Source organism: Perca fluviatilis, chromosome 20 (genome assembly GCF_010015445.1).
Source record: "Perca fluviatilis chromosome 20, GENO_Pfluv_1.0, whole genome shotgun sequence".
NCBI classification, from domain to species: domain Eukaryota; kingdom Metazoa; phylum Chordata; class Actinopteri; order Perciformes; family Percidae; genus Perca; species Perca fluviatilis.
In genome coordinates this window covers 22,604,477-22,630,959 of record NC_053131.1, presented here as the reverse complement: position 1 = coordinate 22,630,959, position 26,483 = coordinate 22,604,477, and the positions used below count along the sequence as shown (strand labels likewise).

Below are 26,483 nucleotides of genomic sequence, written 5' to 3'. Positions count from 1 at the left end.
TAGAGTAGCATAACAATACAATGTATTATGATTTGTGGATGAAGCAAACTGCAAGCAGAACCGCAGGGTGGATGGATGGATTGATAGATGCCGTATTTAAAAAGCATGTTGGAAGAAAAAATTATCTAAATGTTAATTTTACCTCACTCCTTTTTGAAGTGAGCTCTCAAAGTCTTCAATCTACCCTCAGACCATTGGTAAGTGTCCTGATAACAGTATAGCCTTAAATGTAAATGGCACTCAACATTATGCCATTATCATAGGTTTCACATAATGCTGGATTGCCCTTGATATCTATATATTCTATCAGCAGCAGACATTTTTTAAGTTAATTTGTATCAAAGGAAAGTAAAAAAAGGTTAATTTAAGTTAACCTCACAGAGCTCAAGTTAAAAACACTGGCCATGTTTTTCTCCTTGAGTAATTATTCTGTTCAAATAGCATATATTTCTCTCCAGGCAGAGAGTGCTTGTGGTGAATGGATGCTGCCACTGCATAATGGTCCTCAGACGTTTGTTTCCTAGGCAACGTGGGGAGGGCATGTGGAGAGGGAGGTATAAAAACACTGGCAGCTCCTCTCTGAGTCTTACTCTGAGGTAAATACACTCACTGTCAACACGGAAAGCCTCAGAGAACTTGCTACACACTTTCTCTCCCTATTCGTCACCTTCTGTCTCAGCTCACTTGAAGGCTCAGCTTCACAAGTAGCTGTTTAAGAATGATGCGGCCAAAAGATTTACGCCAGGGCTCTGGCACCAAGACCTTCCTTGATGCCATGCACAGTGGTAAAGTTCACCTCGCACGCTTCATCCTGGACGCCTTGGACGGACGCATCATCAACTCTAAGACCGAAAACAGCCGCACCCCGCTCATGCACGCTGTCTGCCTGCAAGACTCTAGGAGTAGGGCCAAGTTCACCCAGCTGCTGCTGGAGAAAGGGGCTGATGTCAACTGTCAGGATGAGGACGGTCGCACTGCCCTGAGCCATGCCTGTGAGATGGGTCACCTGGACGTGGTCAAGCTTTTAGTGCAGTTCAATGCTGACCCAGACATCTTTGACGCCTGGGGTAACAGCGCTCTGATGTATGCAGCCTTTTCTGGGCACAGCCAGGTTCTGGAGTTTCTGGTCCGGGCTTTTAAAAGATTGGGACTGAAGATGAACAAAACTAATAATGCTGGTCACTCAGCCATTGAGGTGGCCGACTTCTTCGGACACAACCAGTGTGTGCAGATTCTGAACTTTCCTTGCAGGAGGGGTGTTGGCACTGATGATCCACTTGCTGATTCGGGTACCATCGATGAAGGAGAGTGCCGGCTGCCCAACAGGCTCCCCAGGCATGTTGTGGAGAGGTTCTCCAAGCAGCTGAATAATAATGAAGACCAACTGCCTGGTATATTTCAGAGACAGCTGAAGATTGGAGACAGCAGCGGACTGTGGAACAGCTCCAGGAGTCCCAGGAGCCAGTCTCAAGACAACAATCATCACCACAGCTGGGCTCTGCCTCCTCAGATAGAGAAAAGCAAGATTGAGGGGGATAACAGCGTTCGCGTCACTGCCAAACAACTACAAAACTGCCAGCTTAGAGAACTAAGAGCTAAAACACTGAACTCTTTGCCTGAGCCAAGCCAGAAAGATGTCAGTCGAGACACTGGACTCCAAGAGAAAACACTAGTAAGTTTTCCTCTCTGGGGAAAAGCAAAGTCATTTAACCTGGACCTTCGGAGCAGCAGAAAGCAGTCCTATCAGGGAGATGTGCGTGATATCAGCCTGTCAGCCAGCAAATTAAAGAGAGCATCGCTACAGGATGAGAGATGCCTGATAGACAAGATGGACTGTCAAGGGAACACCCGGGGCATGACAAACGATGCCGACAAAACTGTCTCGGTGCCAAAACCTCTTTTAAACGGCAAGAGTCAGCCTGTGCTAGGACTCGAGGAGAATGTTAAATCACAGAGAAAAGAGGCTAATGACATAGCTCCACCAAGCAGAAGAGAGCAGCAGAAGAGGGGAAGCTTTGGCCCGACCGGCAGACACAACAAACTGCTGTTTGCCAGAGAGGAGCTTGAGTCTGGGAAGATCCCAAGCCGTACGCCAGGGTTCATGGGCCTGGGGAACAGACTGCTGCGTCGATTCACCGCACCAGAGTTCATGAGGCTGGTGATAGACAGTTCGTCTGGATCCTCAAACGGCCGAGGGCGGATTTCGCGCTCCGAAACCTTTCCTCTCTCTCACACACATCAGCAGGTCAACAGCCAGCCGAGCGTTGACAGCATCAGCGGAGTGAAGTGTGAGTTTGAAAGCTGCTCGTCTCAGTCTGCCCTCAATTAGAATGTTAAGCAACAGATATGGCTGCAAATGGACATTTTTACAGCACTTCAAATTCAGATAATGCAGGTTGATTACTTGGTGATATATTCTATATATTGAGAGAAATAACAATCGTTTGCTTATATTGCAGTATATTAGTTTTTTCAATGTTCCTCAATATTAAAACGAGAGCTAAGTGTTCAGTGACCTACAGCTGCATACAATTTTGCTATTTAAAATAAATCTAAAAAAAAAATGAATCTAAAATATAAGAAATGTTTTCAGTTATTTCACACTTTTTTGTTAAGTACATAATTCCATATGTGTTCATTCATAGTTTTGATGCCTTCAGTGAGAATCTACAATGTCATGAAAATAAAAAGGAAATGCATTGAATGAGAAGCTGTGTCCAAACTTTTGGCCTGTACTGTATATATATATATACTACTACTATATATATATATATATATATTTATATTGTATGGAATTAAATGTATTTGATATTGCTTCTTTGTTTATAAGAAATATTGTATGTATTTTGCTTAAAGACTCAATGTGCACTGTATGGTTCATGCTGGGTACCTAATAAACACTTTAAAGTGTGTGTGTGTGTGTGTGTGTGTGTGTGTGTGTGTGTGTGTGTGTGTGTGTGAGAGAAATGCAGAACTAAATGAATTCTGATTCAATATGCATCATTTATTGATTTATACAAAATTAAAATGTGTAATTCTCTTTTTCATGAATGATCAAGACAGAGATAGAAATACATGAAACACGTGAACATGTATCCGTGTCAGAATACAAAGACTATGTGCAAAGTGTTTCTCAGCAGGTGGACATCCTGCAGCATCACATGCCAGGCCTGTGTGCTTTATCTAGGCAAACAAATGCAAATACAGTCATACACAACTTCTGGAGGAGCAACACACACGTCTTGTGGTTTTTAAAAAGTCTGTCACAATACAAAGAGGGTTGTATCAGAAGCAAACACTGAGATGTCAACTCACACACATCCATGTGCCCATGTGCTCATACACACATGCGCACATACATACAAGTATACACTCACATTTCAGTAAAGAAAAGTAAAAATTTGAATTTATCATATATAATTTACTGCAGTAGCAGGGACAAGGACCTGATATTCTGTATTTATATTTACATTATTAATTTATCTGCTGCTCTGTTTCAATTCCATACATAATAATTAAACCTTATTTGCAACTTCACATCATACAAACAACCCACAACACCTTTTGTAAATAAAGAATAAATATGAAAAAGAGGAATACGGTACTGGTAAATTTTCCAATAGCCCAATAGTAGCAGCTGGGCTTTCATCTACCCATTTATTATGCTAACAAAGGAGAATTGTCTTTCACTTCCCGGTTTGGTTCATATTCAAGCATTCACATCAGGCCAGGTGTGCCTCCATTTGGCCATGCAAAGAGTCTACTGTCAGTTTTTGTGAAGTGTACTGACCAGGTTGTTGTCCAGTTTCCACAACAGAGAGTGTGAGTGTGCAGAGGTAACTTTATACGTCCTTAATGTCACAATGAGCTACTGTGGTTTAAGCCTAACACCAGCTTTATAAGCTTTACACTGTTAGCAATAATGCCCACTATGAACACTATAAAGGATCTTTAGAGTAGCATATGTTCATTACATTTAGTTACGTGGAATATTGATTTTTGCTATCAGTTGATATGCACCATGTTGTGTTGTGTTGAATCCCACTGAATGTTACAGGAAGCCAATCAATATTCAGATTGAGCCGAGTCGAGAGGTGAAGAATTGCATGCTGCCTTTAACTCACTCCTAAAGTGCTTCTCTCATGCCTGAGACCATGCGGTGTCTGTGAGCCAAACTTTCCGTCCTGCCACCATCACTCTGGCAGCAACATGCTGTCTGGGTCTGCTTCTCTGGAGCTGATCTCCAGTTGGCTTAGGTGCTAGAGCAGTTAGACCCCGGTGCTGGTCCTCACCTGGACAGGTCAGACTGAAGGTGGGTGTTGGGGAGCGGGAGACCCACAGGGTCAACAACGAGACATGCGCTTGCGGTACTGCTCCACCAGAGGGACCAGGCACTGAGGTGAGCCACTCTGCAGCAGGAAGGGGTGCTCCAGCAGGTCTGTGGCACTGGCCCGCTCTAGGGGGTCCCGAGTCAGCATACGGTCCAGGAAGTCTTTTAGAACTGGGGAGATCTGGACAAGAGAGTAATGAGCAAACATTGCTCTAGTTATTTTATAATTATAATAATTATGAAAATTAACAAACGTCTATAGCCATGCTAGTGGCTCTGCGATACAGTGGTGCTTTGAGCTAAATGCCAACATCAATATGCTAACATGCTCACAATGAAAATGTGAGGTTTGTATCAAATATTGTTGTTGATAATGTATCAATGTTTCTTGGGTATTATGTTTACCATGTTCACAGTCTAAGTTTGGTGTATTAGCATGCCAGCATTTACTTATTAGCATTACACACTAAGTACAGCTGAGGGTGATGGGAATGCCATCTTTGCAGGTATTTAGTCATTAACATAGTATTTGACAAAGGTTTGACCTGACGATGGCACTAAAGGAATACTCGGGGGATGATCAAAGTTATTACAATTCATCCAGAGAGTGACATGACTTTCTGTATGAAATTTCATATCCGTCCACTCAGTCTGGACCAAAGTGATGGACTGACAGACAGAGATTGCCATCCCATAGTGCCACGCCACTAGCATGAATAAAAATTATAAACATAGCTTATTTAAAGACAGAATATGTTGTGAGTGTTCTTGTACCTGGCTGACATTTCGCACAGTAGGAGCCAGCTCATCCCTCAGTCTCTTCATAGCTGCTACAGGAGTTTCGCTGAAGTATGGGGGCTCTCCATCCACCATCTCCACCACCATGATACCCATTGACCAAACGTCCACCTGGTGCACAATCACATGTTTAAATATTAGTTAATATTTAGTTTTAAATTATGTAACAGGTGTCACAGCACAGATTGCCACTGTTGGCATTTACGCTATATGAGAGAGATCACCACTGTTATTCAGCGTGAGTGCATTTGAATGTGTGCCTCCTCACCTCAGTGCCATATGGTGATTTGGAAATGACCTCAGGAGCCATCCAATAGGGTGTCCCCACTAAAGATTTCCTCTTAGGGATGTCCTTGCTGATCTGAGCACAGAAGCCAAAGTCTGAAAGCTTTACCTGTGGGGAACAAGAAAAAGACCTTACTATCGAGATAGCGAGAAAGAAAAAAAACAAAAACGAAAGAGTAACAACATATCATACCCTTCCGTCTAATGTGAGTAGTATAGAGTCACTCTTGATGTCTCTGTGGATGACTCCCTGCGAATGGAGATAGGCCAGGGCTTGCAGAACAGCTTCACACACTGTGGCAATCTGCTCTTCGCTCAGCCTGCAGGATAACACACACACAAACACACACACAAATTGACATTAAAATTTCACACTTCCATTATGAGTAACGGTAAATCACAGCGCATTAAAGGCAACAATAACGAGTGGAAGGTTCAAAACAATAACTCCTACACAGCAGCATGACCAACAAAACATGTTCATTCCTCCACAATGTTAATGTTACTTTGATATTTTACAAGTGCAACATAAAGACATAAGAGCCGGGAGACAAAAGGCCATTTTCAAACAACAAGCAAGTTCATGCTAGCCGTACTTCCGCTCACATTTTCATTTTCCTTCAGTACACCGTGCTGGGTTTGCGGTATATTCTTGGGTTTTCTCCTGCCAAATCTTTACCGGTCCAATCAGCGAACAGAGGGAACAGAGGTAGTGGCTGAGAATGATGACGTTGAGGTTGCGCTAGTTTGAGTTGTAGTTCCGTAATGGCGGCGGACAAACATGCGAGCAAAGCCATTCAGTCCGTTGTGGCAACGCTGCCAAATATCCAGAAGTTAAAGCCCAAGCAAGAACAATCTTTGCTTAGTTTTGTTGGTGGCCATAATGTTGTAGCCCTCCTCCCTACGGGGTTCGGGAAAAGTTTGATATTCCAGCTCGCTCCGTTAGTGGTGAAGGAGTTAGCTAAGGCGAACGCTAGCGATGCTAAGCCGACGTCACGACCAAACGTTTGCGACAGTCCACAGTGGCTCTGGGCAGATCCAATAGTGTCAATGGAGAGTGGCCAGACTCTCTGTACAAATGAAATGTACGAGTCTGGTAGGACCAGGCTAAGGTCATGTGCCCACTGAAAACAAAGGTAGAGTTACCTAACAAAGTGCTGTATTCTCCCACACATGGTTCTTATGATATTCAAAAGACACATATATTAGGAAAAAAACTTCCTGAATTAATTTCGGCAGTTACTAGGTTTTTTAATTTAGGGACACTTTTATAAGTCACCCTAAGAGACTTAGACTACAGCCAGGAAAAACAGAAGACAAAAAGGACCCTTATTCTTGATTGCTCTGCCAATATACTGATCATCTTAGTGTTTGACAAACAGTGGCTGTGACAGTTGGCTCATTTGATATGTCATCTGGCTTGAGAGAATAATTTTTTCAACGCTTTGACTCAAGCGATCTAACCCTGATGTCACCCTATGGAGATAGAGCCAACCATCTGTTAATAATATACAATACATTGACAGATCTAAACGCAAATCTAAACGCCCCGACAAAATTCAACTCCCTTCTGCTGGTCGATATGTTTTCCTTATTTTTGATGTATGCGCTGCTGGACAACAGGACAGCATCAGGAAATCAAATTCTCAACCAAAATTGACTATCCACATGTCATCTAAACATGCACATATTCAATTATGTTATTGAATTATTACTTTTCCCCAGAGAAAAGCAGCAGGCTTTGAGTGAGAGAGAGAGGGCTGAATGACAGTCTTTGTGAGTCTTTATGCTGCTGGTATCAACACAGATCCCTAAGCAGTCGATACCACACTACCCCCTTGTGGTTGATTTAGTTCTTAAAGATGATATCATAACCAAACAGAAAAGCGCCAATGCAGCTTTCTTAAGAAGGGCCAATATTATATCTCGGTGGTCCTCATACCTGGTTTCAGACACAATGTTAGTCAGTGCTCCACCCTGCAGGTATTCCATGATAACCCACAGCTCCTCCTCCACCAGGGCTGACTTAAACATCTCCACCACATTTCTGTGCTGATAGTCCCTCATGATAACCACCTGCCAAACAAAGCATTCAAGTTAGAATCAAAATCTTTTTAATCTTATTAAAATGATAATTTTCCACAGACATGACCCATGAGTGGCCACATTTTGGTTCTCCAATGTTAAAGGGGTACTCAAACATTTTAGTGTAAGTCCAAGATATCCTGACTTTTACTCTTCAGTATGGATCAGACTCTAACTATCCAACTAAATAGTGTCTTTCATCAGAGGTCTCGTCTTGTAAACACCCACGTCTTTCAACGTCTCCAAGTCAAAGCCGAGATAACCCTGATGACATCATTTGGGGTTATTTTCTCAAACTTTGGAAAGCTCCCTCCAGAGCCACAGAAGACATTATACAACTGTTATTACAGGCTGAGTAGTTCTCCCAATGACGAGCAAACTGAACTCCATGTGTAAAATCATCGGAGTACCCCTTTAAGTAAGCATTAAAGGAAAAGTCAGGTTTATTGCAACCTGGCATATTTCCCATAAATGTGGCTATAATGGCTCTATGGGCCATGCTAGCTTGGCACTTGCCACCTCTGTTGTAGAGATTTGGGGAAACGAGCCATAATGGATTCTTCAGGTGGTTTAAAATGATGGAGAGAGCAAAGTTAGCATGACCGTTAAAGCCACATTTATGGGACAAACGCCAGGTTGAAATAAACCTTTAATCCTTTAAATGCCAGACCACAAAGAATAGCAAGCATGAAACCTCAAATTTGCTGCTGTAACCTTAAATGCATTGGTTTATGTTTGTTTGTGAGAATCACTTTGTACCTAGTTGGATATTGTACCTCATTAAATAATAACTCCCTCCTCTGCTGCCGCCGCAAGTCCATCATCTTCACGGCCACCTGCCGGCCACTGTGCTTCTCTGTAGCAATACACACCACCCCCGTCGAGCCCTCCCCAATCTTCACAAAGTTCTCCAGGTAAGACCGTGGATCGCCCTTGTCTACCACCATCTGCAGGGCCGCCTTAAACTGTTCATGGGTCACCTTGGGTGGGTCTGGTGGTGGTCTGGGTGAAGGATGTTGTGGGGGCCTGAAAGCAGGGGAGCAGGTGCCTGGAGGACTTGTGGCTAGTGAGCCTGTAGGGGAGGGTCGAGGCTGGGAAGGGCTGTCTTGCCGGGGGTAGGGAGGATTGGGGCATCCAGAGTGCCTGAGAAAGGGGTCAGGCCCATTGGGCCTCAGCCCCATGTTGGGAGACAGGCCCAGCGTGTAGCTAGCTGAGGAGCGCACTGTTCGCTGGGGTCTGATGCCGCCCACAAGTGGACTGCTGTTGCCAGTGGGCAGGAAGCCGGAGTGGTACCTCACTGTCGACTCTGCCTGCATGATAAAAGAGAAAAGGGTGGGGAACATTAAGGAAAGGAGCTGAAAGAGAGTTGGCTGCCTGCCTGGGGTTCAAGATCTGCTTTAAAAGTGAATGTAAATCAAGTCCATCCCTTTCACTCTGCATTTACTTCACCTAATACGACCCATGTAAAGATGTTGCTATAAGGACCCAAGTGTCCCGCTGAGATCTTGCCAAACACACCATCTCTCAACTTTTACAACCCCACTGGCACTTTAAACCCACATTTCATAATCAACTCTAGAATTTAAAAAAATAGTCAACCCCAGAGGTTTAATCACATTTAGTGTAAATCCAATCAATATGCTGCCTCGCTAAAGTTTCCACACCCTAAGCATAACAATTATTTCTTGACAAAAAATGGATTCAGAGCTCATGCAAAAACAGTGGAGGACTATTATGATGTACATACTGTTAGCAGAAATATGCATATATTGTGTATTCTATGAATAATGTATTATCAGTGCACTTAATGGCGAGAAAGATGTGCAAAGAAACTGCTGTAATGTCAGGCTTACTTTCAGGTCATAGGATGAGAAAGGCCTCCCAGGGCTGTTCTGGGGGAGCATGTACATCGGTACGTTGGGCCGCAGCTCCGTTGCGACTGTCGCTTGATCACCATGGGGCTGCTGTAAAGCCATAGCTGGGTTGTAAAAACAAGCTATAGGTCTCTGATTTGGTGGCATTCCCCTGGGCAGCTGAAAATCTCTCTTCCATATAAGTCTTTCCTGAGGGCTGCCCACCTCACCGCTCACATAAGCCCCGTGACTTAGCACCGGGATGTTCTGGGACTGAACTGGGTGCGGGGGTCCCTCCAGGGAGCTGACGCTGACTTCATAGGTGGACTTGGCCTTTGGCAAGATCCCATTAGGCTGCAGAGTGATGCTCTTCTTCATGCCCAAGTAGGGGGTGTTGGTCTCACTGTGAATGTTCCTGGCCCTGTCCCTCCACTGGTCTTGACCCGTATCCTCGTCGTCTTCATCATCCTGAGTCAGGTCCTCGTACTGGTAAGTATCTCTCTCGTTCACTTCCCCCAGTCTTCCCAGTGACTGGGCCCTCTTTCTGGCTGATGGGCTGCTCTTCCTCAAAGAGTTAGAACTGGTCACAGACAGACGGTTCATATCATTGATCATAGCTGCGATGTAGTCTCCGTGACCGATCATGCTCCCCCGCACAATGGTCTGAAAGAGGAGAGGCGTTTATCTTTATCACATTGCGCTTGCCATGATCACATCATAGAAAGATTTTGGACCAAAAGAAATAATGAGGGTGACATAATCATTGCTCAGAGGCGAGTTAAATTTAGACTTGAGAATCTGTAAAGGACATCTTTGTCATTCTTCAAAGACAGCGACTTAAATCATTTCCCCAGTGGCTCATTCTGACAATACACTGAGAAATATACCAAGCAAATGTATCAGGAGACATACTACAAAGTCAGAGCCTCAACAACTGTTCCTATGTTGCCAAATTTAGATATTACAGATAACTGTTCCTATGACTTTGCAGATGGCATGCAGTTAGCGGGCATGCAAAGGCAAACCTGCCCTTACAGAAAATGATCAGACAAACTTAAGATCTTTTGCCAGAATAGTGATACTGTTGCAACTGTATGCTGGCTCATTAGTCACTCTCAGCCAGGGAAGAGTCATGTTCAGTTTACAGCCAGTCAACAGCCTCTCCTGTTTCCCTGGTTCGGTGCCATTACATCTGCACAGGGGGTAGAGGTCAGATGACATCTCACCTACAGTAGCACCTCTCCAAGAGGAGAGAATGGCAGGTGATAATGGCCTTGGTGAGATATCGTATTCTAAAACATGCTGGAATAATATTTTATTTTAATAGCAATAACCTGAAATGTACTGTATTTTCATCCATATGTTTTGTTTTTGCATTATGAGGTTATTGTGGGTGACACCACTCATTTTGATGACACTATTAGAAACATAAATCTGACCTAAATGCTGACATGATGGTTCTCATATTGAACAGCACTAATCACATTAGGGAATAAATGAAATGTTTGTTTTTTCTAATTTTTTTTCTGGAGGGTCACAAACAGAATCGACCATATGCTACGTGAAGCATAGAAATCCTGAGAGTTGCAGTCTTTATCATTAACTGGCGTTTCCTTCTCTGTACCTGCACTTTTTATCCCTTATGCTTGACATCTGTGGGAAGGCACCGTGGACTGTTATTAATTGCCTGCATGGAGTAATACATCTTGTGGCCCCTCTGAGTATTCAACATTGTACAGTCAGTGTACACAGCAGGGTCATTAGCCCAGCCCCATGATAGATAAGAAAGCAAAAAGATGGGGAGGGGAGCAGGCCTTCCTTCTGCGTGGTCATCAGAGGATTATGACATTCTCTGAGACAGCAGGATGCCTCTGCACCACTGAAGGACACTTTGGCATCAATACCACAGCCTGCATATCTTTATGCATTAGTCTCTTAGAGATTATTTTACAATGGCAACACATGAAAGCTTAATGAGGGCCTGGTTGAATGGTGTGCTGCTAGTCATTGGTGATCAGTTCAAGGTAAGGTTAAAGGATCAATAAAGAGTTGAATGTAAGGTGTGGTGTACCTTCTTTGGCCTCAGCTCCACCTCTGTGATCCTGGAAGGGTCCACCATGGGTTTAGGCCTGCGCAGGTTCTCTATCAGGCTCTGCCATTGGGTCGGCAGGCCAACAAAGCAGCCACGCTTGGAGTCAAATGAGGTGTGGACACGGTGCTCAAAGTTTTTGGGCGCTGATATATCAGGCCTCTTCTTTTTCTTCTTGCGAAACATCCTCAGGTCCACGTGGGCGACAGCTTGCCCGCTTCAAAAAGTGCCTGTAGGGAAAAATATTCAGCCTTTAATAAACTGCACTCAATATTGCATACAGCACATGTTCCAGTAACTGTAATCTTGACATTTGAATTTAGGCAAATCGCTTCTGCCCCAGTGATCAGAACGATGGTGCTACTGACTGACCACTCTCCTTTATTATCTATTGTGTATTCAAATAAAATCTGACAACCGAGGATCTTTCCACGTGGGAGAAAATATTCAAATGGCTCATCTAAAAGCTGTTTCCTGTCTGGGATGTGTATGTCCCTGCACACTGCCTTGCTGGCTGTCACAAGCTTGTGCCTCTAAGAATGGCTCCAAGGAGAGTGGATGGATTTGTAAGCACATGTGTAATGAAGGATATCTGGTCAATCAAGGCTTATTCATTCTCTGTGCCATTTTACTGATGAGCACGTTGCCCGTCTGGCTAGCGCCCACAGGCTTTCAGTGCATTAGCAGGACGAGTACAACACACAGACACAAACACACGCTCACGCACACACACAAACAAACACAAATATACTATGGCAGGCTATCCTTCATAAACCCTTTATAACTCATATGCCGTCCTAATTAGTAGCTTGTGTGCCCTTGATTGCAGGGAGGGTAACTACTTAATCCTTAGATGGATGGCCATGCATTTGGCGAGACACTAACTCTGGTTTACTGAATGTTAAGCTTTATTTTCCATTCAAGTGTAGGGAAATAATTAAATACATTACATCTAATTTCTTCAGCTGCGCAGCTGTACTGGGAGATAATCACTCAAATTTAAGTCTCATGATTTGGATTTATACTGTTTCATGTAGCTCTCAGTATGGAGGACGTTCCGGCCAGCCATGATAGCTGCGTGGCTCTAGGGATGGCAATGCTGCTCTGTTCAGTCTGTGACTGATTGATCCCCTTATCTTTTATTGCACGTTTGGGGTGCGTGTAGCCAAAGTCAAGAAATATGCAGGTAGGTAGGGAGGAACATAGATTGTTTCTTTTATTCCGTATTCAATGTCAAAATTAGCGTAAGGGGGACAATTGACAGACATTTTGCCAATTTGTGCTGAGTTTACTTGAGTGTGTAATAGTACTCCAGTTTCATGGTTCAGTCCTTAACATGTGCATCAAGTGTCTACAGTATGTGTAGTCAGGGGTGCTGGTTCCATTTGAACTGGGAAGTCGGAATTTCCGAGTTCTCAGTCGGAAATTTTAACTGGAACACCTCCATGAAGTTGGATTTCCCACTCAGAAAGTCGGGAGAACCTCAACAACCCCGACCTCAAAATCCAAGATGGCTGCTCTGAGCATCAACAGCTGATGTAGTAATATAGCCTACTGTTTACCAACACTTCTGTCTTATTTGTGTCTCATTAAATCAGTCGTACACACACAGTACTGTCCTTCTATCTGTGGATATGCTGCTACAGTGTTTGTATGCGTAATTACTAAATAATGCATTGTTATCAACTGGTATTGCTAACAGGGGCAAACCCAGCTAGAGCAAACCATACTTCCACCACCCAGTTAAATATAATAGTTTTCCGACTTGTTGTACTGGAAAGCAGTCAACTCAGGTGTAGTCTCACTTTGCCAGACCTTCCTCCACAGTGCTGCGGAGGAGGGTCTGGCTAGTCCACACAACATTCCGGGATGGGAGAAAAATGTGCTCTGGTTTATTGGCGTTTCTTTAAGCCACTCATAATCGTCATGGGAAGCGCTAAGCACCGGTGCCGCTGCAAAATGGAGTTTAAAATTCCAACACACAGAAAGCGGAAGGTAACGGACAGCCGGCCGAAAAGAGTGAAACCCGGCAACGGAGCAATCCCGAAACTGGAATGTTGTGGATATAGACTAACTCAGGTGTGATGTCATTCCCAGCTCTGACCTCTGTCTAAAGTAAATGAAATGGAACACAGCATAGTTAGCAAATGTGAGTAAGCTAACATGCTAAACTTAGCCATTGAACATGGTAAACATTATACCTGCTTAACATGTACATGCTAGCGTGACCACAATGCTCAAAGCACCAAAGCACTGCTGTGTGTTAAGTACAGCCTCAAAGAGCCTCATTGTCTACTTTACCAGAATGTAGCAAATAAAAGGCCCTGGTGCATGTAGCCAACGCAGAGCCCTACAAGGTGCCCCTAGGATATCAGATACAATCTCCCATAATGCACTGTGAAATGGTGGGAGTTGAGGAAATTAGTTTTGCAGTTGTCTGCTGCTCAGCAGGCGATCACACTGGCAGTCTCTCCTCTTTCCACCTCCGTCCTCAGAGCAGCACAGCTCTAATCGGCATTAACAACGACTGTTGTGAGCTGTATCGGTCGCTACCCCATCGCTCGCCCCACCGCATCACCAGAGGGTAAAAGGAGATCAGGCCCACTGGTCACATCAGCTAAACCTGCCTCATTAAAGAAAGGCGGGGTAAGGATGTGGGGGTATCACCCTCCAAGGATAATTCAATCACAAGGCTAATATGCTAAGTGTTGCATAAGCGTATCACTTTGTGCTCTCCCTATGTACATAATGTGGTGCTGGGAAGGACTTTAATTCCATCTGACAGGGACATTATGGTGTGAGGGTTCTCAGGAGGTAGGGAGAGAGACATTGGGGCCAAGATTACAGCCAGACCAAGATTACAGCCAGACCTAGGTATTAGAGAAACACAGACCCAGTTTCCTTCCTACAGACACAGAAAGGCTTTTAAGCACCAATTGTGGCTGCTTTTCAATAAGGAATACTTGTGTAAACAAGCTGCAAAACAGAATATTGCAATCTCTGCTTTTTTTCTTTTTTCCGCTGCACAAGAGACTATCTCCTTTGATAGCTGTTCAACGTGCAGTTGTTGGCATTGCCTAAACAAATATTTACACATAGCGCATATGTATCCTTTTACAAGCAGATCGATCAATATTTACTCATGAGTCAAATGCAAACTGCTACAGTCCTCCACTTCCAGCAATAATGGGGTGATAACAGCACAAATGGGACGGCTGCTTTGTATAGTACTTTATCAAGCTTCATTAGTTCAAAGCAGCGGAGAACAGAACATGTCACAGCATTCATTATTCATTCTCAGTTTTCTTACTATTGTGATATTAGTGGCAAGTTGAAACACACACATAGACTGCGTTGATTCATGCCTGGGCAAAAGAAATTGAAAAGTTGATGCAATTATTGATTTACAAGCTTTAATCACATGCAACTGGCCTTATAGTGACCCTTCCTACTCCGCCAAGCTTATGACTGTCTTGATAACAATATGCTATTGATTTCTAAGCCCCTCGTATAATACGTATGCACAGAGCTGAACTTGCACGGTGCATAATCACGTTTTCTAGTCACATCCCTCTAAACTGCAGGGACTTGACCCTATGCCTCAGTGGCTTGTCTTGAATCTATCAAAGTGCTGAGGCAAAAACTCAGCCGGCTGCTGTCAGGAATGTGAAGAGCCAAAGAGGATGAGGTCACTCCGAAATTGTGCTACATTAGGTATTTCCATCTCTACAATTGTGTGCATGAGCAAAAAAATTTAAGGCGTGATCTGAATATCCACAAATCAGTAAGAACTAAAATCTCAGTCACAGAAAATCACACAAGCATAAAGATAGAGCAACCAGGCCTTTCATGCCATGTAGAAATGCAAGCAGGCAATCTATACGTTTCCCACAGACAACATGACAAAAGAGGAGAGGGCATGCTCGCATTCCCCTCATGTTCAAATCACCCCGAGTAGGTTGTGTTGTGGATGAGTGGGAGAGGGGATCGAGAGATAAGCGAGATATTGGATTTGCTCGATGTTAGTGCTCCGAGCTCTGTTGAATGATTTTTTTCTTCCTATTTGCCCTGATTTCTGCCTTTCTTTTCTTTTTTTTTGTTGGCATGCATGCAGGAATGTAGTGAGTGTGCAGGTGACTGTGCTCGCAGGATTAGTATGGTGTTCAGTCCTTCACTGATCTAATTTTAGGACACATCATGCACCCACCCCCCCTCTGTCCTCTCTAGCACCAGGCGTGTGTTTATTTTGTACAGCAAATAGTGAGGTGAGGGTGGGAGACAATACACGTATAAGCATAATCCAGCTATTCTGAATTACAGGGTGCTACATCTATTTCATAGTGGCATACAGTAGATAGCATCAAGGTCTTAACTGCTGTTTTTGGACTCTGCAGTGCGGGGGGTTTAGAGATTGCTCTCCTATCAGCTTCATTATGATGACCGTTCTGCCCTTTGAGTGTAATGAAACTGGGAGGAGAGGGAGAAAGGGGGGTCTTGGTTGGTCATCTCTTCCTTTTCCTTGTGATTCGTAAAACCCCCACACACAAACACACACGCACACAGACATACACACGGCATCTGAGGGCATGAAAAAGGTACACGAGCGCTGGACGTGATCGGACTGTACAATAGCAGTGTTTATGACTTAAGTTGTCTGCTTTCTCTTTGAAGTCACCTCTGCAGACAAAGAAGGATTGTCAATAGGAGATGACAAGTGATGTAATAAGCTGTGTTCAATGACATGGAATAACGCATTGCTGTCATGCATATTTCATGCTAGTGGTCTGATAAATCATGCATGACAAAGCACTTGAAATACAAGGAATGTTAGAGGATGGTACACATCTACTGCCTCTGTAAAGTCTCCCATTGTGCAAATGTGGCTTTTTTTTAGCACTGCTAGCAGCTCGGGGTGGCAATGTCAGTTGGTTGGTTTGTTAGTTGGTTGGTTATTTGTTCAGTTGGTCAGTTCACAACTTCGGTCCAAACTGAAATATCTCAGCAACTACAGGATGGATTGCCATGAGGTCTTCAGAGGATGAATCCCACTTGCATTTCCTCTAGCACCACTGTGAGGTTCACATTTGAATTTTTTTGGTAAATGTCTCAACAATTATTGGGTGGATTGCCTTGAATTCATTACACAAATTAATGTCCCCCTCAGGATGCAATAAATAAATAAATGCAATAGTTTTGGTGATCCCCTGACTTTTCATCAGGTCCTGATTTCAGTTAGTCCTAAGCCAAATACATGCTAAAAATAAGGACATTCCCATTATCCTAAGCTGCACTTTTTGTTTTCTGCTAATTAGCAAATGTCAACATGATAACATGCTAAACCAAGATGGTGATAATAAACACAATACCTGCATAGCATAAGCATTTTAGCATTGTCACTGTGAACATGTTGGCATGCTGACCTTAGCATTGAGCTCTGAAGCACTGCTGTGCCTAAGTACTCACAGAGCCACTAGCATGACTTTAGACTCTTGCTCCAGGATATGCATGACATTGAAGGAGCTATTCAGAACCAGGAGATTCAGCAGCAAAGAGAAAATACAGGTGAAGATGCCAGTTTTTTTTTTTTGTCTAAAAAAAGTGGCCAAAAGTGGTCAAAAACAACTTTCTCAGTCCTCAAAGTATTTTTACCTCTGATTAAAGCTCCACTCAGGGGTAAGGAGGGCACAATGTAGACCATACCCAAGGGCATGTGAAGTGAATGTCGTGGACTAGTTACAGTATATAGTTTATGAAAAGCGAAGCACTAAAGGAAGACTTAAAATGCTTTTCTGTTGTCTCGGACTCGTCTTGGACTGGCAAAATATTCTAGTTGGTCTTGACTGAGTCCAGCACTATGGGCCTCATTCACCAACCGTTCTTACGAAGAAATGTGTTCTTAAACCCTTCTTACGAACTTTTTACGAAGATTCTGGCATTCACTAATGTTTTCTTAACTTGGATTTGTTCTTAGCTAAGAACAAAATCTACGAACACTGAAAAGCACTCTTACGCACATTTGAGTGATGACATTTTGCTCCAAATGATTGGTTACTGCATTTTATTTAATTCTACAGTCGTTTACAATGATGGTATTGTACTGTAATGTATTTCTGATCATTTGTTGAAAAAGAAATCATATTATGCAAAAAAACACTAACACTGCAATTTACATTAGCAGTTAAACTGATTAAATCCTGCGTTATTTGGTGATTGCTCGCTATTTATATGGCCAAAATGCAGTGGTAGAATGTAACAAAGTACAAATTCTTCGTAACTGTACATTTTTCACGTATCTGTACTTTACTTAAGTAGACTCAATAGTGCTAGCCTACTTTTGACTTTTACTTTGTTACATTTTGCAGCAATTATCTATACTTTCTACTCCACTACATTTCTACAATGTTCCGTTACATTTTCTGATCAGTTTCCCCCCTGCCAAAACGTCTTCCTGACCGTCACACGTTTGTCTCACGTCCAGTGAAGTTTTGTTGCCGTAGATATATATGGGACACCGCCGATCCAAGCCGGCTCCGGTGCTCCAGAGCCCGGGCACAGCGCCGCTGACCCTCGGTAATGCCTCCGGTAAAAGTGAAAATGAAAATGTTTGTTTTTTATTATTCCCGTTTTTAAATCATAGTTGCCATCTATTTCTCTCCAAGCTCTCTCATTTGCGCTGTTTCTCCCCACACTTTATTTGCTTACTTGCATGGTTAAAGAAAATAAAACTGTCTTAAAATACATCCATGAATAAAACCAACCCGCATTCCGATGCTAACATTTCCTTTTATGCTGGTTAGGAGATAGAACTTCTTTTTAAAAGCCAGGCCTTGTTTTTGGTAGTGGACATCTTACTTTTTACTAAAGTAAATATGTCTCTTGGTTATTTGTACTTTAATTTAAGTACTGAGATTCAGTACTTCCTCCAGCCGCCTCCCAATACTCTAATACGCGCAGTCTCCCAGGAGGTGCAAGTGAAGCTGTATGTCCTTATATGGGAATTTCCGTGGGCGTTATCTTATGCTAATTAGGAACAACTGGGGCACGCTGCGAAAGACGTGGAATTCATCAATCCTAAAAACAACACAGTTGAATAATGTTTGCTGTTTAAGAACACGTCATGAATCCGACGTAGACTTCTCTTGGAAACTTTCTTAAGAACATATTTAAGAGAAAACTTAGGAAGATATTGGTGAATGAGGCCCAATGTCAGCAAGCACTTTCTACTATGAATTCTTCAGGACAAGTAATAAGTTCAAGAATGGGAAAAATTTATATTTTAAGTAAATAATGTGGCCTAATTTGACCCTTTCTTTCTACGATCTTGACTGTCTCTCATTTGGACTTGGTCTTGACTTGGACTTGAACCTTTTTGGGTTGGTCTTGACTCGGTCTCACTACTAGTCCTGGTCTTGGACTTGTCTTGTTGACAAAGGTGGACTTGACTACAGCCCTGCAAATAATATTCAATGAAATGATATCCATATTCTGCATTTGAATTTCAGTTTATAAATTGGGCATTAAGCAGGGATGACCCCTATCCACACAGAGAGTTCATTGATAGTGACATATCTCGCAAGATTTCTAATGTCACATAACTCGCAGCGATGCGTCATAGGCTTTCACTCAAACCTCTGCATGAAGTAGTGCAAGTCGGAAACGGTTTGAAGTCACAGAGCACTGCGATTCTGAGAGAGTAAACAATCAAAGAGCTTGTCTGTCATTTTCTTGTGCACTGAATCAGTAACAAAAGGCCGCAGGATTGGAAATGTATAGAAAAATGTGATGTCCGTGCTCATCAATGTTGGCTGTCAGTTCTTCAAGGGCAGACAGCTGCGCAGGAGGGGGGGATCAGTCTTGTGTTAATATTGACAGGAGGAAACAAGAAATCAGAGGTCAGGACAGGAGGAGAAAGAGTGGGCGAGCAAAGTAGAGTCTGGACACTCAGATGTGACTGCAGAAGAGATGGAAAGGAAGAAAGCGAGAGGACAGAAATGAAAAGAATAAAGATGCTGAATAGATGGACATTTACAGTGTCAGTGTTTATTTGCCAAATTTAGTGGCACGGTTTTGTGGCAAGCCGCAATCTTTGTTCTGAAGATGTAACCTCTTTTCTCCGTCATCTTGGGCAGCTTTGTCTGCAGTAAACAAGCCACAGTAAAGGGGATTTAAGGACAGGACACTTGCATCAACAGAGTGTGTATATCATTCTGTCATCTGACATATTGGCCAGTTTCTACCAGACAAGATAATGGACAAGAAAACTAGTTTGTTGTGTCTCGCAGCGATGAGTGTGGACATAAGTGCACAGTAAAAGCTATAGCCTCTGTCTACTCCAAACACCTTAACATAATGACATTGTAAAGGCAACACTTCTAGTGTCCTGGGGCTTTTATGGGATGTTCTATTGATGCTGACACATCACTAGAAAACCACTCTGAACTAAGAAAGAGTGCTTCTTCATGCAATGTAACAATATGTATACTAAGGGCTAGTGAGGAGAGTACAGAAATGCAGCACTGACCAACACTCTGTTTAATTAAAGATCCTCTTGGCTCTCACAAGTGCTTTGAACAATTTGACGCTGTGCTGATGGAGATCTATGATCAGCCTGGACCAATGGTACGAGCCCAACTCTTCTCTCTTGGGTCTAATTTATTGATGCGCCAGGCCTCTGTGCAAGCTTTACTGTACGCGCATGTGCTTATGAAAGCTTTGATTTATATATTTTTTAGCCCAGGCCTCAGCGTGTCTCTCCCAGGGACAAAGCAACCAACCATTTTTAACCACTGAGTATCAATCTGCACCGACGCTGCTACCCTCCTCCGTCACCCAGCATGGATGCTGTTTCAGCCCAGAGAGGGGAATCATGGCATGCTGTCCTAATTTGGGCTCTGTTTTAATCCTTAGTGCTTGACGTCTCGTGGCTGGTGGCAATGCTAAGCTGCTGATGCCCACTGTCCCCTCCTGCTGACATGAACATGACACGAGCATTCCTCTCAAACAATCACGAGCACAGCGGGGCACATGACAATGATGTACCGCCTACACCAGTGTGCTGTGTTCATACGTGAGGACCCTATCACTTCCTGTCCTGTCAGTGTCCCAGTACATGGACTAGAGTCTGTGCTGCCAGTTTGTGTTGCACTGAGAGCGTGAAAGTAAGATGGGAGACATGAGACGGCCTCCAGAAAAACGCTGAAAAACTTTAGACATTTTGGAACGTACACATCATCCTCAGTGAAGCAGATGTCCAGATGTCCAGGTGTGTGTGTGTGTGTGTGTGTGTGCGCACCAAAGAGACCTTCTCTGCCACCTCCTCTATTCCTTTCCCTCCTCTATTCCTCTTCCTTGAATATCAAGTAGTGACCTGAGTAACCTGAGACACAAACACATGGTAGTTTCAGAAGAGCCTCAGTTACTTTATCATCAGACTGAAATGAGACATGAAATGCACTACTAAAAACACCAATACGGAGAATGCAGTTTGGATCAAAATCCTGTCGATCTGAAAAAGTCCTTTGTGTTGATCACTTACAGTATATGTCTGCAGTCACAATTCTTAAGCAACTGCATGAATGTTTAGATCCTGTCAATAAGAATGAGTGCAGACGCGATGCTTAAGCACTAGCTGAAAACTAAAATCTATGCACTTCTTTTAAAACACCTTAGCCTCAAATTGATTTTCACTGGGGATTTAGCATCTAATCTAGAGACTGAAATAAAGACTTTACAAAGCTGTTTTCAACAATACAGGGCAGATTCCTTGTTTCTTAAAATGTCTTAAATAAATAAAGTCAAACAGAGCTCAGTTCAAACATCGCCTCCCACGTTCATGCAAGCTCTTGCACAACAGGTTTTCTAATGATTACATTAACAGATGAAGGTAAATGCTGTTAACAAAATATGTCATGTCAGTCTACTCTCCTGTGCCAGCATCCATCAACTGAAGTGTATACAGTAGCAGCTTAATTCCTCATGCACGGGTATGACCAGAAAGATCACCTGAGAACTCAGCCTACACATACGCACACACACTAGGATGCACAATGGTAAAAACAGGAAGCGTCTGTCCACAGTGCACATAGCAATGGCAGCGTCTGTATTTGTCAAGAGTGATCCATCTCAAAGAAGACAACATTTTAGGGATTGTTGTATCCTTTTTCTTGAAATAAAGGTTGAGGATAGAAGCGACAGAGGAAGAAAAGGGATGTGGGGAATCTGAGGAGGAGGGTGAGCATAAGGTGAAGGCTCTTTTGAGATGCAGTCCATCACTGAATACAACCAGCAACCCACTCTCTTCCCTTTTTTTTTTTTACCCTTTCTCCCCCACATCAGGACCTGGCTGCACTGCATTCTGCTCACAGCCTCTCCAACTCCTTCTTCTCAACCTCCACCACGGCTAATGCCTACCGACAGCATACATAGCCTGCTCTTTAACAATGACGTTAAGCCTCTTTTCCTTTTTTTTCCCCACCACCTCCCCCTCTTTACCCCAATCTCCTCACCGTGGAGAGAGGATACGGGGATAATAATAATTGTAAGAAGAGGGGGAAAAAAAATCAGTCACCCCCCTTACCTTTCCGTTTAGTGAAGAGGAGAGCCTCTCTCCTCCAGGAAGGATTGGAAGCGAGAGTGCGCACATACACACTCACATACACTATTATACACTCACATTCACACACACATACACTCACACACGTACATACACGCTCTCTCTCTCTCTCTTTCATACACTGGGCTGGCTCTCAAGCAAGCGCACACTGCAGGCTGCCGCTTGCCTGGGAAAGCCTGATGCGTTCCTCCCTCCAGGCAGAAGCACACACTGCCATCTCAAAGGCTCTTTGTTGGGGCTGATTCAACCCCGGCTCCGTGGCTGAGTGCTGGTCCGTGTACCGCTGCCTGCTCCTGGGGACACAGGGTGACCGTACAAAGGAGGGACAAAGCCATGAAGAGGAAAGGCAGCATCCAGGAGGAGAGAATATCACAGCCCCATACAGCTCCTTCCATCCCCCCCTCTCCCTCTTCTTCTCTGGCTCACTGTCTCTCTCTCACACACACACTCCCTCCCACCTCTCTCTCTCTCTCTCTCTCTCTCTCTCTCTCTCTCTCTTTATCACTTCCCTCCTTCTCTGCCTCCTCCCACTACCTCATTGGGCTGCAAAAGAATTGATAGCAGCATGTGCATGTGTGTGTTTGTGTGTGTGTGTGTGTGTGTGTGTGTGTGTGTATGTGTGTGTTTAAGCTGGTTTCCAGTGACTGTAAGAAGAGGAGAGCTCAGCTACATCACCTGGGATACCTTTCACCCACCTCCCTGCCTTCCATCTCTCCCTCTGTCTCTATTGCACATATTTTATGGGTGACATGAGAACGCGAGGGCGCTGTGTTCGCCCAGTGTGCTGCTGTTCAGTCAAATGCATTATCCATGGAATGACAGGGTCAGGGATGGCAGATGGCGGGAGGGGTTGTTGTATTTGTGTGTGTAAAGTGGGGTGGGGGGGTGGACAGTGGACAGTGTGGGGCTATTTCTGTAAAGGGTGCAATCCTTATCCTCACAATCTCTTTTGAATCCAATGTGACTTCTTTGTAGGTGAAGAAACTGAAGTTACAACACTGCCCCAGTTAAGCATCCTCATTATTTGACTGAAGCATTCCCCTCTCTTTCCACCACAATCATTTCCTGAATAATTTATACAGCAGCTAAGACCAGACACAAAGCAGGAAAATGTATTAGGGTCAAGTTGTGCAGAAATTGCTCGCCGCAGAGTGAGCCAGATTTGGGGCATACATGTTATACATGGCGTTTTGATATGAGGAGACGCTTGCAAAGGCACTATAACAAGCTCAAATGATGATGTTCCTCCTTACACATCAAAAAGGCTCCACTGAACCAATACATAACAATGACAGATTTGCCTGCTGGGGGTATAGCAGACACGACCCCTCCCTCTCTTTCACTCTTACCTGTCAGCATTATTGTCACAGATATTTATTGGCTTGGCAATATTTTACTGCCTCGCATGACTTATTTTCCTGATTTCTTTTGACTTCAGAGCTGCGAACAGCAATAAAATGGTCTTGTAATAAGTGTCTTATATGCAAAAAATGGCAGTTGTCACAAAAATAGTGCTGTTTGATGAGCCATTTATGTACCCAAACTCATATCTCTGTTTGGCCCGTATGAAGGAAACTTAAGCAGTCAAAAGGTTAATTAATGAAAAACTTCTCTCTGCTTTCATGATAGCTTTTACTCAACCTGACCATTTCTTTCAACAAATACAGCAAATGCATTATAAAAATATATGACTCGGGTAAATTTTGCTGAAAAATAAGAACATATTTTTGTCCCTGACATAAGTAGGCCTACTGTTGTACAATTGGCTAAGAAATTCATTTTTTATTTAACGACAAGATTGAAAGGAAAGGAAAGATATTTTTGGCAGTTTGCAGATAATCTGTATTGGCATTTTATTTGCCTGATAACCGATAAAGTAAATCTATTAAAAAGTGCGCTACTTTGGCTCCGCTACAGCTTTGTCCCTCTGCTTCGGTTTCACTAATGTACCGCCCACTACACTATCTGAGTGTATTGTGTTGAATGTTGCTAATTTATTCAAAATAATTGCTTAGAGCATTTAAACAAACTTTTGTGTTGGAGTATGTAACATTCCAAAATCTTATTTTCATATTCACTGTCAATGCATATCGGTTCCAAAAATCGGTTATCGGTTTCATTAACTACTAATAATTGGTATCGTATCGGCCTTAAAAAAACAGTATTGGTCAATCCCTAGTAGATATACATATTTTTATATTTAAAAATGTTGCTATTATTTTCTATCATTATGTGATTTTGTTTTGTTTCTGCAGGATATGTGAGTTATATGTTGTATATTGTCTCTGTAATGACAGGATTATTTGATTTTTTTTTTTAAAGCATGTCTCTATGGAGAGACATTATAATGGTAACTAAGATGTCTGTTAGATTCAAACTAAAAGGGGACTAAAGAGGTTAATTCAAATGTATCTGTCAGCTTCACTGTCAGACTTAAGGACCTTTTAAAGCCTTTTATTCTCCTGAATACATTTACCCCCCATTTGGATAAATAGTGGAAACAGCTTGTAATGTAAAAAAGGGCTTACAATGAGCAGTCTTAACCACTGTGTCATTAAAATGAAAGCCCAGGGGCCATATAAGTGATACTGCCTTAATTATTTGCATTTCAATTCATTCTATTGTTTAGGATGAATATGTAAGGATTACACCAATGGGTTATAAGGGTTCAGTCTATACAGCTAAAGCAAATGTAATTTCTTGTCAAAATCCATTGACATTTCCAGATGACCTATAAATTCATTTTAATTCTGTAAGAGTGAGGCAACTACAGGAGAAATTAAGACAAAGCTTGTGTCATTCTCCTGCTTGCTCACCAATAGTGTCATATATGCAGATATATATTGCAGAATCAGGTTTTAATCACCTCTCAAAACTTTTTTGCAAAAGAGCCTTTTACTAATCTGACCACACTATTTTATTTTCATCATGTCTTATTTATTAATTCTTTTATCTTATATTATTGAATATTTTATTTTCCATGTCATTTCTGTATTTCAACCAAGCCCATTTCTGCCCAGAGTAGAAAAAAGTAGATGAGAAAGCAGTTATAATAAAAAAACAAAAATGCTCAATTGTGACACAAAAAAGTCACAATTATGAGGTAAGTCATAATTTTGATTTCCCAAGTCGAAGTTATGATATAGTAGGTCAGCATTATGGAATACTAAGTAAAAGAAATATGAGCTACTATGAGTGAAGTTATTTCCATATTTTTTTCTTTTCCTGGCTTGAATGGGCTTTCATACTTTTAGTTGTTCTCAGGATTTACTGATGCACTTTTAGAGACTCTTTCCTCTCCATGCCTGGCTGGCCAAGTGCAGTTCATCTTGATGCAAAATGTCTAAGTGAGGTACTGTAGAGGCTTGAGACAACTTTCTGTGAACAGGTGCGTGTAAAGACAACAAATAGGTTAAGAGCTCGGACTTTAAAACATGGCTCATCTTGTCTTTGGCTTTCTTGTCCATCAAAGTAACAGTGCTGGACAAAAGGTCTTCTCTGAGGGCCTGTCCAAAGAGCATTAAGAAAAGGTAGCTTGCTTGTACCATCTGTCCACTGCAGTAAGGGAGAGCTATGGATTTTCTGTCTGAGACGCTATCGGAGTCACTGGCTGCTTGCTTTCATGGGATGAGCTTTTAATAAGTCCTGCCAAATAGCGAGCCATAGAGGATGCATTATGCTGTTATGATGGGAGTGCTTCATGTTGCTTATCATTTATCACTGAATTTCAGCTGCTCTCAGTGCTAAGCCAAAATATAAAGCAGACAGTTTGGGAACTCACCAGCTGAAAGGATCTTGGCTGACAGCATCATATTTCCAAAAATGAGATTAAAGTCTGTTCCTCCAGTGGTCCATGTGCATGTAAAAGCAGCAACACTCCATAGTACATCAGTGTAGTGACCTCTTGGGGATAACCAAGGCCTGCTCTGCCCACAACTGCAAAGGCTGGATTTCACTTGCTAATGAGCCAACGACCTATCTTCCAGCCATTCATCAAACTCTGCCCTGGGAGCTGCCTGCGTGTGAAGTACATCCCATCATCACAGTAGATTAGGTTTACTCCCACCACTTTAATCAGCGGGCTTCTGGGTAACCTCTCCTGGTCAATGATTAACATTTGACCAGCCGAATGCATGATTTGCTCATAAACGTCTGATGCCCAGTGTTGGAATTCCTTAAGATAGATCTTGCAGTGAGAAAGTAAAATTTTGTCACTTCATTAGAATAAGCAGCAATAATGATATGTATGACTATTTAAATGCAGATTGTTTTTTATGTATGCACACCAGTGTTGAGTCTTTAAACTGCAGCAACAGATCACAGTCAGCACTAAATTGTTCTTGAGCTCCATTAGTAATCCAAATACCATTACCAGAATTCAATCCATAATTTCCCTCGAATGCCCCCTGCTGACAGTGCATTACTACAACC

General features: G+C 42.8%; 2 protein-coding genes across 4 annotated transcripts; one reads left to right on the top strand and one right to left on the bottom strand.

Annotated features, from left to right (window-relative positions):
* Positions 1–604: 604 nt before the first annotated feature.
* Positions 605–2,624, top strand: LOC120548817 (ankyrin repeat domain-containing protein 50). The gene has a single exon (XM_039785310.1). The coding sequence runs from the start codon at positions 719–721 to the stop codon at positions 2,327–2,329; it is 1,611 nt and encodes a 536-aa protein (XP_039641244.1). The 5' UTR covers positions 605–718; the 3' UTR covers positions 2,330–2,624.
* A 359-nt stretch (positions 2,625–2,983) lies between these two features.
* LOC120549002 (serine/threonine-protein kinase PAK 6) lies at positions 2,984–22,474 on the bottom strand. Of its 3 annotated transcripts, none has more exons than XM_039785541.1 (9): positions 22,017–22,474; positions 11,423–11,670; positions 9,352–10,014; positions 8,275–8,808; positions 7,356–7,489; positions 5,607–5,733; positions 5,397–5,522; positions 5,105–5,239; positions 4,344–4,511 (listed from the first exon to the last, which is right to left on the bottom strand). In XM_039785541.1, exons 2-9 carry the CDS (start codon positions 11,624–11,626, stop codon positions 4,344–4,346), a joined length of 2,091 nt encoding a protein of 696 aa, XP_039641475.1. In that variant the 5' UTR covers positions 11,627–11,670; positions 22,017–22,474. The 3 variants fall into 3 exon arrangements, with proteins under 3 accessions (XP_039641477.1, XP_039641475.1, XP_039641476.1); XM_039785542.1 differs by having other exon boundaries at positions 22,219–22,474; XM_039785543.1 differs by lacking the exon at positions 22,017–22,474 and having other exon boundaries at positions 2,984–4,511; positions 11,423–11,626.
* Between the last annotated feature and the right edge of the window lie 4,009 nt (positions 22,475–26,483).

Excerpts from the sequence above, each read along its gene's own strand:
- LOC120548817 (XM_039785310.1), top strand. The coding sequence starts at position 719 with ATGATGCGGCCAAAAGATTTACGCCAGGGCTCTGGCACCAAGACCTTC.
- LOC120549002 (XM_039785541.1), bottom strand. The coding sequence starts at position 11,626 with ATGTTTCGCAAGAAGAAAAAGAAGAGGCCTGATATATCAGCGCCCAAA. Across the intron at positions 10,015-11,422 it reads TGGAGCTGAGGCCAAAGAAG|ACCATTGTGCGGGGGAGCAT; the intron begins GTACACCACACC and ends CTCCTCTTTCAG. Across the intron at positions 4,512-5,104 it reads CTGTGCGAAATGTCAGCCAG|ATCTCCCCAGTTCTAAAAGA; the intron begins GTACAAGAACAC and ends TCTCTTGTCCAG.